At 43.1% G+C, this 14,455-nt stretch overlaps 1 protein-coding gene across 4 annotated transcripts in view; it reads right to left on the reverse strand.

Annotated features, from left to right (window-relative positions):
• IQSEC3 (IQ motif and Sec7 domain ArfGEF 3) overlaps positions 1-14,455 on the reverse strand; it is a 93,769-nt gene that overhangs the window by 37,986 nt on the left and 41,328 nt on the right. For all 4 annotated transcript variants that reach the window (XM_030263649.4, XM_072923914.1, XM_012569351.5 and 1 more), the window contains exon 2: positions 13,068-13,148. In XM_030263649.4, the coding sequence (XP_030119509.4) occupies positions 13,068-13,148 (81 nt within the window). The remainder of the gene's footprint in view (positions 1-13,067; positions 13,149-14,455) is intronic.

The following is a 14,455-nucleotide window of genomic DNA, read 5'->3' on the forward strand; positions in this document are numbered from 1 at the left end:
AACAACACGCAACCCCTTCTCCTCAAACATCTCAAGGCCATTTCAAGGCAGACCTGCAGGCAGGAACACACAAGTTGGATGCTCCAGACATTACGTTCCATTGCACCACTGTCAAACACCCAGATCAGTTCATGGTCTGAGAGGAATTTTCAGACCTCTCAGAAAAGTGTTTCCAGGGTGGCTGGGTGACCAAACAGGGCTCAAGGACAAGAAGAGCTACTCTTCTCAAGGACAATAATGTTAGTCCTGTAAGAAATTAAAACTGAGCTTTCTCACTTATCACTCCAGAGCTACAGAGCTCCTATGTGGTCATCACACAAAACTCATCTCTTTGCACCTTCTCTCCTTTTCCAACAAGAAAAAAAATTGCAGATAAATAAGAGCAATAACAGAGTAACACCAAACAACAGTCCTTACTCTGGATTTGGTGGGTGGTTTAAGAAACCAGTCACTGAAGAAAAGAATGTTCTTGTTGCCAGGTACAATGGTTATGCAAAAAGGTCTAGGTAATCATACAGAAGGAAGCTAGGGCTGTGAGGTGTTACAAAAGTACTGCAGAGGCTGATCTTAGCTCTTTTTTTTTTGTCTCTGTCACTCCAAGAGAAGACCATCTTTTTGTTGTCCATATATAACTTACCAAATGCCTTCTTCATAGTATTGAAGTTCAGTGAGCAGGATTGTGACCTGTAACTGAGGCAAAGACTACCTGGACTAGTTGTAAAAGACCACAAATTTTATGCATCCATTTCACAATGCTCCTTATGAGGATTGGTTGGTTATAGTATATATACTGTTCTTAAATTGCTGTAAGTGATTAATGGCTGATTAATTGCCTCTCATGGCCTTAGACTTATATGAGACTTCAAAGCTTCAGAGATATCAGAATAAAATAAACCTTACAAAGTACCATATAGAGAATTAGAAAGAGTTCACTAGCTAACACCAGCAGAATGGAGTCCAGAACCCAAGTCTGCAAGACCCTGTTCTTCCTCTGTCTTTCCTAAGCTTCCCTGCTCAGAAAAAAAAAAACCCACAAAAAAAACCCCAACAACAAAAAAACCAACTGCTGACTTAGCATGGTCCAAAGTGGCTTTTCAGTTTATTTCACTTCAGGGTTCCCTGAGGATACCTATGACATGTGGTGAATGGGTTCATCAGAATTCAATGAAGAAAAAAAAAAAAAAAAAAGGGTGAGACAGGCTTGGTAATATATTATGGGATCTTTTCAAGGTTCAGAGATTTCTGACATGCAGGGGGCCTGAGTGCAAAAGAATTGCTTCTGATTTGCTTATAAGTTCAAGTTTTAGGGTGATTTGGAGGCAATGCTCTCTGGGAGCCTGCTGAAACTGATGGAAGACAAAAGTCTCTCCTGCCAGAAAGGCAGGGAACTTGGAACTTGATCTTGGCAAATCATCCCCTGCCAGCCAAGCTGCAGCTTTCTCAGGCAGTCTCCCCCAGCAAAGACAAATACAGGAACAAGATTCTGATTTTGTCTACATTCAAATAACACCTTGCAAAGTAGTGGCATCAAGCCATCTCCTCACACTAATTTTACCCAGGAGGTAAAACTGGTAATTACCATTACCAAAACTGGTAATGGTAATTAGCCAAGATCATTACCCATCCAAAAATATATTACTTATTTCATAAAAGGTCTGGCACACACACCTGTAATATAGATTTGATAGTTTGTAAATATATTTGACAGTACAGTAAATATATTGGAAATCAAATAAATTTAACATCCTTTAGCACAGACTGAACCAGGCAATATCTTTTCAGCATCACTTGAAGTTTTTTTGGTGAGATGTACATTAAGCAGACAGAGAATGCAATAATACAGGGACCAACATGCTAAAGTCAGAGCCTTCATTTCAGATTTAGTCTTTAAACTTAATCCCCACGTGCTGTGTAATTCCCACATTGTTGTGTTGTTGTACCTTTTGCTCCAGAACAGCACTACAGGAACTAAATGTTTCTGAAGCACCCCATGCCATCCTGGTGCAAAGATGATTGTCCAGGTGTCAGATGGGCTGGCCACAAGTCTGAGGGCCTGGTTCTCCATGACAACTTTCATCTACCAGAGATCTAATGCTCTTCCAAGAGGACAGACAGGCTCCTCCAGAGGGCGGCTTGGAATAACTAAGGCTGCTCTCACTTTATGAGAAGTGGTGTTCATGGTGCAAGGCTGGCTGTTCTGGGTGGTGTGGGTGGCTGTCATAGTTTTTTTCTTATAGTTCTCACATGTGTCTGGATGATACCTCAGAATGGCCCTTGGGCCACCTCTCTGGCATACCACTCTTTCCTCTTGCCATCCATGCCTCCTGTTTCACCAGCTGCAGAGCACAAGGCTCAGCTTAGGAAGTGGAGTCCCTTTCTGAGCTGCCTGTCGCACCTTGGGGCTTGGCACCCCGGGCTGGTTTCTGTGCTGTCTCTGCAGGTTAGAGACAAGTCCCACAGCCTGGCACTGCAGACAAGGTTACTTGTGGCTGCTTTGAACAGGGCACTTGTGCTTCACTGAGGTGTGAAGAGCACCAAGTGGACACTGAAGGCATAGAAGGTCCTCCTCTGTAGGGTTTAATTACTTTTATTTTCACCCCAGACCTCTCTTGCTTCTGCAATGTTTGGTAAACATGACCTTTTAGAAAAAGAAAAAACAGATGGCACCCTGCATTAGTGTTACTGCCCACTCAGCACCCCAGGAAAGAGAAATTTGGCTTCTCAGCAGCAGTCTTTCTGCCACTTTGAGTCAGATCTCTTGGCTTCTCATCCCTGAGGCAGGTTTGAACATCACGAAATTCGCTGACAAAAGCCTGCCAGTGCAATCATGCAGAAGATAGAATTTCACTGCTAAAATGAGATGAATTCAGGGCTGGGAGACAGCAGAGCCTCTACAAGGCAAGGAAAGCTTGCATATCCCTCAACCCATTGCTCTCTCAATCCAGCAATGAGCTGGGTGAGGGACAGGGTTCTTGACATTTATAGACCTCCTGGGCAAGGGCTTCTGTAGTCTTCTACCTGCTGTGGTGGTCTCTAGGTGGGACTGTACCTCTGGGCTCCTTCCTAAGGAATCAGGGTAATTGATTTATCAAGGCAGAGAGTGAACCACTTCCCAGGTAGATCTTGGTGTAAGTCAGATAAATTTTGTTTCTATTCTCAAGTATCTCAGGTATTTCATCTCTTGTGATCACTGCATCCCAGTAGAAGGTCAAAACAAACAGAAAGAAGCCTTGTTCTCCTCAACATAAAGAGGAACACAGCCATAAATCACCATCCCCCCCAGTACAGACAATGCAAACAGCATTCATCAGCTTAATCCAGATTTTAACTTTGCCACTGTGTTCAGATCGAGAGGTTTGCATTGCCCTTTGGCTGAAGACCAAGATAAAACAGCATGGTTAGCATTCCTTCCTCCTTTCCCCAATGCAGTGATCACCCCCACAGCCTTATGCAGTAGGCACAAAGCTCTATTTTTCCAGGTTTTAACCTATTTTGTCTCTGCTACTTCCTTACAATCTGATCCACTTCATGTTACATTTCTTCCCTGAGGCCCCATTTCTTTTTCTATATTTTTTTTAATTCCCATTTAGAAAACAGGATGACTTAGCTACTTACACATTTGGCAACACAGGCTCATGTTTCCCTATGGCACCTCAACTTTTCTTACCTATGAGGAATGGAAATTATTCCTACCCCTATTCTCTGTACTCAGACATGGAACTTTTGGGGCAATATCATAAAAAACCCATGAAGTTTGCCTAGACTCAACCAATCCTACTGTATTGTTGAACAGTATCCTGGCTGTTGTTAAAAATGGCTTTATTCCTGTGGATTGCACCTTCCTCAGTGGAGGATCTAGCCCAATATGCTGAATTTTAGGACATTCTGTATAATCCTTATCTGCTCCAGTTAAGGTGCCACAGCACAGTAGTATTTTTCACAACACCATTCTGCACCATTTGTGCATCTCCACTTACCCTCTCACATCCGTGCATTCTGGGAAATTACAAGAATTGGTTATATTTTGCCAATGACCTCTGGAGGTATGTGGAAAAAAGCACTAGTAGTGTATACATAGGGTAGCCTATCCCCATCTTCCCTCTTTATGCAAAAGAGGGAATGAGAGAGATTGCAGTCTACCCAGACACACAGACAACAATAACATCATCATAACCTGCTTACAGGAAAGCAGCACCACACCAGTGTGGGACACAACAAAGGTGACACACAGCTCTAATCACCAGGCAACTAGTTTCCAGTGGGATGATGGTACAATCTGTGTGTGGCTAAAGAATCTATGTGCCAAGCAGAAGTTGTTAAAAGATAGTGGAACACACCTCCAAGAGGTTTGGCCAGAATTAGGTTTCACAGTCTCACAAGAAAAATATCACTGAACTCAGATCCTGTTTATGATGCTTTTCTTCAGGGTGATGTTTTCTCACAGAAGATGGACTAGTCTCCAGCTGTTCTGCAGTTTTTGAACAGGTGAGACAACAGTTCAAAATACCTCCCAACTTGTTTGCATGCACTCCCTCAGCTATCTACTTCTGTTTGCAAATTCAAAGTGGCCTGAGCAGCTGTACTGTGTGCTCCTCTTCAGCCTCTCAGACTCTTCAGTTCTTCCTGAAGCACGTTAAAATCTTCCAGGGCTACATGCAGGAGAAGAAATTCTAGTGCACAGAGATGTTTTTCCAAAGAGAGAGCTTAGAGTATCCAAAAACAGAGCCTGTTCCATAGGGGTGACCAGAAGATGAACCTTCACAGGAGTTGAGTTAGTGTTGCAGAGCACCAAAAAGACAAAGGCCTTTGGATTGGCATCACGCTACAAGAAAATGTGTAATAAAAAGCTACAGTCTCATTGTGTCACAGCCAAAGAATGCTGGCATGAACAGAATTATTCCAGCCAAGGGTCCTGCTCATTTGTCTTCTGCTCATATTTTCTTGTTCCCTACAGTTCCTTCTTTCTTTCACACTATTTTTTATCTTTCTGCTTTCCTGCTCCTTCTCTCCTGTTATTCTTCTTCTCTGTATAGTATGTTTGCCATCTATTTTTCTTACTGTAGCACTGTTACATTTGTTAAGTCTCTCTCCCTTTTTTTTTTTCCCTTGACTCTTTTTTCCATCTCTTTGCCCTGTCTCTGTCTTGAAAGCCATTAACAAGCCTGTGGACAGAGGGTCCACAGAAAACACCTGTCAAGTTCAACAGAGCACACCTTGGTGTACCAAAGGTCTGGAATGGCTCCATTTTGGGGATGGGTGCATCTTGACTGATGCAGATCAGGTCAGATGATATTAGCAGAAGATTAGGATGAATGGTGTGAGCTCCACCATAGTCCATCTGCTGTTACCTTACAAAGCATTTGTGCCCATTTTCTAGTGTTAGATACAGGGTGATTTCCAAGGCTGACACAACTTCTTCCCATGCATATCTGCAGCATTATCACACAGAAAACGCAGGATAGAGCAGGTGTTTATATTGCATTCCCCTGGTACCAAAAGTTGCCATGGTATGTACAAAAAAATTCTTTGCAGTATAGGAGAGAGAACATGAGGTTCATCTGCAAGCCAGAGTGAATTCCCTGGTATTAATGGCACTAACTGATCTCCACAGCTGCGGAATGTGGCTCCCACAGCTGTAAAGTTGCTATGATTGATCCCATTACACACATATTACCACGGCCCAAGAAACAGCAAGTACTGGCTCATGTGGGAGAAAAGCACTTGAATCCAAGTCTAAATTCCTCTAGGGCAGGACCCACATAAGCAACAGGGGAAAATAAAGAGCCGGAAGAACTTGTGGCCAGGCAATGGCTGGATACAGCTTCAGGCTCTCAGAAAATGTGTCTGATGAGCATCTTTGCAGTTTCAAAATAGCATACTTCAAGTGTGTTTTCTTCAGCCTCTCTCTCTTAGCATCTTTCACCTTCCTGAAGAAAGCTGTTGATAGTGGCAAGCAAAGCAGCCAATGTTGCTCCAGATTCTACCAGAAATATTTTATTTTCCTGTTGAAGAGGCAATCTATTCCTCACTTTACTTCTTCACCCTCATGTTCTCCACTCTTGCCTGAAAGTAGTTGCACCAGCTGTTGGAGGGGAACAGGGAAATACCTGTGTGGGAGAGAGTGCCAAAATATCTTGGTGGAGCTCCCTTGCAGGACTGAGACAATGCATCTAAAACTGACCTCCTGTTTCTCTGGATGCTTCCAGAAAGAGCCATTCCTCCCAGGTCATAGTACCAGAAGATTTCCCAACTATACCTTCCTGCAAGAGATTCCTGAGGTTGTTGGTAACTATGATGTTAAGGATGTTTTCTAAAATATTTTTTGTATATAATTCTAAAGTTTTCTATATTTGCCCTAAATCTACATTCACTAAATGTCGCTGTCGAGGCATGATGGGAATGAGAAGGATACCAGAAGGCTGCATGTGAGAGTAAGACACCGGTTTATTCAAAATACACTGCTCTTTTGTACAGAGCTTCGTGAGGACCAACTCCATTGGTTCTGAAGTGAAAACAATCCAGACCATTGGTGCAGAGTGCTTGATGCACAGTGATAGAACTTAACTATAAACAAGGTGAAAAACAAGAGAGATAAAGAATTATTTACATTCTTCTCCAGATCTTTCCCAGGCTTTTTGCCTGGCTAGAAACTCTCAGTTTCTTTCTTTGACTGAATCTGAGTCCCATAACTAAACATCTTTGTGACTCTTGACTTAGGCTCCTGCAAAGCAACTGAAGCTGCTAGTCCTCACTGTACAAAACACCCTTAAAAAGTGAGGAATCTGCTCACTCCCAAGGTTAGGAAAAGCTCAAATCTGGGTCTAGACATTACTCTTGGCCCACATCTTTGTGTCAGACTGAAATCAAAACTCTGAAAACTGTAAGCTGGGGGAATATTTATGTGAACTTTGTTGACCCATCTCTGCCTGTTTGCAGCTTCCTGCAATCTCCAATGGTACTATCTGAAACAGGATTATTAAGTCTACAGGGATGGAAGAATAAGAGAGAAGTTGTTAAGAAATAAAAAAAAAAAAATCTTCTCTTTGTGCCTATGACCTCAATAAGAAAAGAAGTGAGAAGCACAAACAGGATGTGCTAGCAAAGCAAAAATGTTTTTCCAACTTATGGGTGTTTTCAAAAGCAGTGCTCTGGAGGACTTTGGGGGAGTGAAAGAAGCCAGACTATGAGCTTTGTGTATGGTCATTTGTCCTTAGAGTACACAAGACCATGAATGTAGAAGCTTGCTTTGCACTGGCATGTCCACATCCTGTTAAGATTGACCTGGAGTCTTCTTCATTAAGAATCAGAGAAGAATTCAGCCTCTGTGGTGCATGAATTGTAGGAACATGAACTTGACACTGCCAGCTGGGGACCAATTAGGCAGAGTTGTTAGGCTTCTTTAAGTGGAAGATTATAGAACTGATTTGATACAGACTAGAATCATCATCATGCTTCACACTGGAGCCAAAGCCACAGAACAGCTCTGAGTTGAGATGAAGCACTGACCTCCAGATTCTATATACAATATCCTGTCAGCAATCCTAAATCAGAAATTATAATTTCCCATTTCATGAACTGGATTTGCATTTTTCCTGTCAGGCAAGGTCAGTCTTTCACAAGTATGGATAAAATGTTGAGTAGTTCAGTTGTTTAACTATAATGCTTAAAGAGTCACTGTCCGTCTGTTTATCAAGGTACTTCAGTAATGTCCAGAGTAAGCATCCAGTTGGTGAATGGTTCAGTTCTCGACAACTTTATGGGCCCTAGCCTTAAGGGAAATAGCAATCACAACCCAAACAAGGTCATGGGAATTTCTCAGGAGGACCTGTTAGAGAACCTAAATTGACCCAAGGGCAAAGTGAGAGCTGTAGCAGAAGGAGAGATGCTCCTGGGCTACAGCAGTGAGGAGTCAAAGAGGGACGTGATGCTGTGACTGTGCAGTGGATAAAATTCATGTCTCCTTTGTGCCAACATCTTCCAACATGACTTCACAGGACAAAGAACAAATGCCTGTTCAGTGGAAACAGAGAGTTCAGGTAGAGACACAAAGAGTCAGAGATAGAGTTGTCCAGAAGTAAATGAAATCAGATTTTGGGCTTTAAGCATGTGCTGCTGAGGGTGCAGCATATTCATGCAGCTCAGAGAGCTATCAAGAAAGATGTTTGAAGGTTTGAACAAACTGTCCGAAATCTGCCCATCTACTTATCAGCCTCCCACATACAAAAATGGAGCAACCAGCACCAAGGGCTTCCTCCAGCAAGAATGGTGGAATACACATTTCCACTTCAATACTTTGGTAAGTCACAAGCAAGGAAAGAAGGAATTTGTCCAGAAATGCAAGGAAGGCTGGCTTGGAGAAGTAGCCAATGGTTCACATATTTCCTTACCACTAACTGTTGCCAGGAACATAACAGCCAATCTCTTATGGTAACCAATCCAGCAGACACTTTAGAAATTTGTCCACAGGGGTTCAGAGTTTAAAATATATTGAGTTATAATTCAATTGGTCCACAATCATGAAGTAAACATTTTGTAAATTAGTGGCACTAATCATGTTTTAATCCTGATCTAAACAGAAGTCTCCCTGTTGGAAGGTGTGGAAAATATGAACAGAGACAGCTTTTCCAAAGATGTTTCAGATCCTAGCCCTTCTTCCAAGTACACAGCCAAGCCCTTCCAGAAGATTGCTCTCTTTTCCTGAGAGAACTGTCTCGTTTGCCTTAAATGCAGGTTAGGTCTCATCTGTACTTCTTCCACAATGCTTCAGCACTCCAGTGCTAATTCCCAAGTCCACTGCCAAAGCAGACCTGCCCCTGATGCTTAAAGTTTTCTGTAGAACTTTTCCCATCACAGGAGGAGAGGTGATTTTCTGCTGATTTCCTATTCAGCACCACAGAGGCAGACTCCGAAAAGCCTATGAAAGGCAACTGAATGAATATACTGTTCCCGCCAATTGTGACTCCGTAATTTCCTCTCATTACTCTAATAGAAACAAATCTTTCTAATCTCAGCCCTATTACCTCACACAAAGGAAAACGGTCTGTAATCCCGTTAGAACTGGGCTGCTGCTGGACACATTTTAAGGTCATTGTTCTGGGATGCCAGTTTTCAATCTATGTGACTGGGAGAAGTGGGAAATGCAATTACTAGGCTATTCAAGTCCCTAGAATGAAACCCTGCCATTAATAGGCAAAAGCCAGAGAGAAAAAGAGCTGTTGCTTTATGAAATTACAGGGTTTGGCTAAATTAGAGTCTAATCAGCACCTCAGTAAAGGAGCAGGGTTAGCTCCTACTGCCATCCCTGGAATTTCTTCATGTCACTCAACCAGATATTTGGCATCCCCAAAGGAAACCCAACCTGCAAGATGGCTTGCGATCATAAAGCCGGTGGCATACAAGTTCAGTGGAAGCAATGGTGAAGGATTTATACTGTCCTTTGATTTGGGAAAGCCCTTAGAATTCAGGAACAGAAATCTGCCTGCTGCTGCCATCACCTCATCCAGTACTTTGGCTTTGAGCTTTTTGGCAGAAACTGGGATCAGATCTGTCTCTTAATATTCATGGCCTACAGCACCAGCTTTGCTAATTGCTGGTGCAACCCAACTAAGCAGCCAGGTGGGAAATTTGCATTGCTAAACTCATGGAAACGCAACTTCCCCACAAGGAATTCACACCCGGGAGGAGAGAAGGGGGCTAGCTCTGCTTGTGGCAGTCAGTGAAGAAAAACAGAACAAGATGAGTGGGAATAATCTCAAACACCTCATTGAGTTGGCTTCTGTTGAGTAGTTAGACATTGACATGTTCCTAATCACTCCCATCCATGTGAAGCCAAGGCATTTTTAGCTGGCAGCAAAGAAAGAGTGAGAAATCTTACAGAGAAATGTTAGGGAAGACCACACAAGAACAACAATGACCATCACAAACCACAAGCAGAGACAAAATTGTCCGAGATTGTTCCTGGCATTCAACCTCCAACTGTTATTCCCTGTGTTTTCTCCTCCTCCTGTCCCTCTCTTGAGCTGTATGGCCGCTCCTGCTGGTCTCTCCTGCAGTCAGACAGCCACTCATCTCACTGTTTTGATGTCCCTCTTTCTCCTTGTCTCCTATCTTTTTCCTCAGTCTCTCAAAGGACTCCTGTTCCACAAGATGAGTCTGGGCTTCTGCTGAAAACAGAACTGTTCTTGCAGGTCCTAAGAAGAAGGGATGTGGCCTGAGGTACAGTTCCTGCTAGGGGAAGAGGAAGCAGCTGATCACCACTGGAGTCTCCAAGTCCCTTGAAGGGCTGAGAGTCACTTGCCTTTTTATGTTCTGCATTAGTCCCTATTCTCTTTAATCGGCTTAGACTGATGAGCCAAGGCAGCGTTAGGGATCAGCCGGGCTGTTTAATTAAAGGATTGCAGCTCAGCCTTGCAGTTTGGGGGTTTGTGTAAACGAGCTGCAAGTACGTTATTTAATCTGCTGTGCTGAGAGGAGTTGGGGCATTAATGAAGCAAACTCTAATTAAAACTAGATGGCTGATGGTTATTAGTGGCATCAGTTCTGACAGGATTTATCTCATTTAGGGAAACCATCAGAAGGGGAAAAAAGAGAATAAACCCGAGCTGGTTTATCAGAATTCACAGCAGCACCACTTGTGACTGGCTGTTCATTCAGTGGGACATGGAAGACCTGCATAGGGAGCCTCTATGTACCGGGTTCTCCCACCAGGAGCCCTGACAAGCTCATTTAGGGATATGCTTGGCTCACCCAGGAAGTGATTGCCTTTGCAGGCTGTCTGACCCACATATTTCAGTCTTGACTGACTTTTGTCCTGCCTTGCTTCAATGGGGAACTTGTTCATGATTTGAACAAGGTGACAGACTCTGTAAATTATATTATGTGCTTCTCCTAAAAGCCTACTGAGCCATTCCAGAACATCATATGGATATCAGCTCCATGCTGACTGTATTTTCCCCTCTCTGACATTCTTTTGTCTTCTTCACTGTATATATATATATATATGTAACTTTGGACATGAAGGAAGCCCGTGGCTGACTGTAAGACCTGGCAGAGACTAGGAGATGTGTTATGGCTAGCATAAAGCTAAATAGTGAGTTTAATAACTCTCTGCCTGTTTCTCACCTTTAAATAGCCATGGTGGCAAACATCTTTATTTCTGCATGGAATATTGTGTCACACACAGATAGATTCAGGACTGCTGTTGGGATCTGGAGGCATTAGAAATGGCAAGGACACAAGAAAGACTGGGGAAAAAAAGTAAGGAATGCATGAGATCTGCAGTGTGCAGCAAGCTACAAAAGGCATCAAATGGACAGGCACAGATCAGTAGGAGACGCCCACATGTGATATGCTACAGGGGTCATTTTCACTCATCCCCAATTCAGGATTTCCTGGCTCAGACTCATCTTCAGATGTGACTCGACAAAGCTGTAAAATTACTGAAACAGGTGATCACTCCTTCTTCAATTTACCTGTCAAATCCCTGCAAAAGCAGGGGCAGGCAAACTCAGGCTCAAGGGATAGGCAGGGCCTTTGGGAGTCAGCAGGACTGACAAAGAACATGACAAAAATGATCCTAGAGCTTTAGACTGTATGACTGGCAGCCTTGTAGAATAAGAACATTCTAGAAGAAGGGATCTGATCAGAAATAAGATGGAGGCTGGCACAAGAATGAGGCAGGGTCAAGGATGAGGATATAAAGACAGAACACTATGGCAAAACTGATTCTTCGTTCTAGACAAACTAGAGCACTTCAACAAAACTCTCTCACTCCGGAAATGTAAGGGAGAGGTGGCTTTCCCTACCACAGAAATATCCATGGTCTTCTCCTCTGCTGTCTCCTTTTCTTTGCCAGCATCTCCCCATCTGCCATGAAGGGCTACCATGTAAATTTTACCAGTGCCTGAAAGCCCTCAGCACAGACTGATCGTGAGGGTTAACCCTTCCATCTTCATACACAAATGGGCAAGAGAGGTCCTTCTTTACCCTGTCTCCAAGTGTGGCCAAACCCTACTTAGAGCACACACACCCACGCATCTCTGTTTTCTTCACTCTTCACATCTCTGTTGTCCAGCACTCACACTTTTTCTTGGAAGGAAATCAGAAACCACAGTCTGCTCAAGTGAGTAGAACAAGACAAATGTAATTATAAAAATGCAGTGGCCTCACTACTGCAATTCAGCTGCCCAGTTCTGTTCAGAGCCTTGCTAGTGCTAGTAACACAGCTGCCAAAGGTCAGATATAAAAGTCTAGCAGTGTAATGAGAGAAATCTTTAAAGAGAAACCTCCTTACTGTTGTCAGAAGGGTGATGAGGCCTGAGAAAACAGAGTAGGTCTGTAAGAGGTAAGTGTGGGAAGAAGATGGCAAGAACACAGGGACAAGGCCAAGTGTGGAAGCTAAATGCAGAATATGCATCTTGAGTACCTCTGAAGCTCTTTGGACCCCTTGGTCTTGGCACTGACATCTTACACTGATGGGGAAGAGCTGAGAACTGCTGGTGTCCCCATACCTGACTGCACTGGATACAAGCTGAGATAGTTAATAGTACATGTCAATAGCTATTCTTCACTGGCAAGCTCACATTATTTGACACAGGTAAAAATACTCCCCCCATCCCGTTTCAGGGTGTGTGACAGAACCCTGAGTTTTTTGGGTGACCTTTGCTATACTTTAAATGCTACAGTGCATGTGTCCAGGAACCTCATAGCGTGAGACAAATAATTTGAAGGAGAAGTGTGAAGCATGTGTGTGTCAGTGTCACATACAGAAAGAAGAGGTACAAGCATGAATGTGGGTCAACGGAAGTGGATGTTTGAAGAGAGGCTGAAAAAACATTTTGTGTGTGTGTGAGTGGAGATCAGGGAGGGTTTGCAGGCAATTACACAACAGTATGAATAATAATCTCCGGGAGGGAAAAGTGGGCAGCAATGCTGGGAACATGGGATGTAGGGGCAGATGGAGGAGGATTGGCATGTGTAATATGTGAGTTTTGTCTGGGGCAGGAAGATCAGTGATGGATGATAAGGAAGTAGAAAATATAAAGGTCTTTCTGACACCAATTTCCCACCTTGGTGAGGAGTCTGGAGATGAAGGCTTCTGCTCTGTGTCAGCTGCTGGACAACAGAACTGGTGTAAAACAGTTTCATTCCTGTAAGAAAAAACAAACCACAGCGGGTCAGTGTTCACTTCACTTGGCAGAAAGCTCAAGGGAAAATGCTATTTTTAGAGCTGTTCCAAGGGGACAGTGACTCCCAGTGATGGTGAAAGCATAGTCTAATTATTACATGAACAGTTTTTAATCCAAGGGAGAGGGGAGCAGAGAGAAGGGGGCTAACAGTTCTATTCTCTTACCTTACCTGTTCTGCTGCTGATGTCAGCCTGTAGAGAATGGGGCAAAAAAGCACTAACCAAAAGTTTTCCTTCTCACAGCATTTGTTTCACAATCCCATACATCTCATGAAAAATTTTGTCTGTCTTTAATTCTATTTCTTTTGGGACAGAAACATGTCCTTAAATGTGTTTTCTTGTATATATTTCCTACATATTGTGAAGTAGCTGATTTTTTTTTTTCTTACCAGTGGCTAAATTACCTCAGCAGACATTTATTGTGAAGTCTCCCTAGAGCACAGAAGTGGCCTTAGCAGATCACTACTGGGCATTACCAGGAATAGTAACAGAGAACTGACAGGACAAGCACAAGTAGGAGGACTGAGACCATGACAAGAGAAAGAAACCATAGAAGAGATAAGCAAAACAAGTAATCAACTTGAGCAAAACAGGAAAACAAAACACTAAAAATGTGTTTATTAGATAAGAAAGACAAAAGATTTCATTCAAAATTAGAAATCCTAGTGTTGCAGAAATTTTAGACACTGGGCTCTCATTTCCATTAGATAGGTTTATTGCAAGAAATCAATTATGGTATTGGTGTCTTGAGCTTGATGCCTCAAAAGAGGGATGTCAAACAAAGAAATCCCTGGACAATTATACCCTCATGAGCTAAACTCCCCATACCTCATGCAACAGTCCAAATGAACAGCGTTATTGGGGTCTGGGGTCTCTTTACTCTTCATTGGTTTGGTGTTTGGTTAAGAAGTGGTTGCCACTTTTTATTCTCCATATCCTCCATACATCAGTTTCAGTGGAGGTTTTGGTCATTTCTGTAGTCAATGTGCCTGGGATTGAAAGGCAGGTGTCTGCCACGTAAGGTGGGAGCCTCCATTGGAATGGAGAACGTGACCCCCTTCCCTCTGAATTATTCTGACTTTGAACTTGAGGGGCTTTCAGCCAAAGACGTGGGAAGAGGACTAAGGGCAAATTTTTACTAGTGTGTGTACGTACAGCCAGGCAAACGAGCCACACCGGCGGCAGCCTCCTTTTCTTCAGTGCTCTCAGTTGCTCCTCATAAGACTTGCCCAGAGCCTCCAACAACTACCACATAGAATCTTTAAAAAA

The sequence above is a fragment of the Taeniopygia guttata genome, chromosome 1A, assembly GCF_048771995.1.
Source record: "Taeniopygia guttata chromosome 1A, bTaeGut7.mat, whole genome shotgun sequence".
Lineage (NCBI taxonomy): Eukaryota > Metazoa > Chordata > Aves > Passeriformes > Estrildidae > Taeniopygia > Taeniopygia guttata.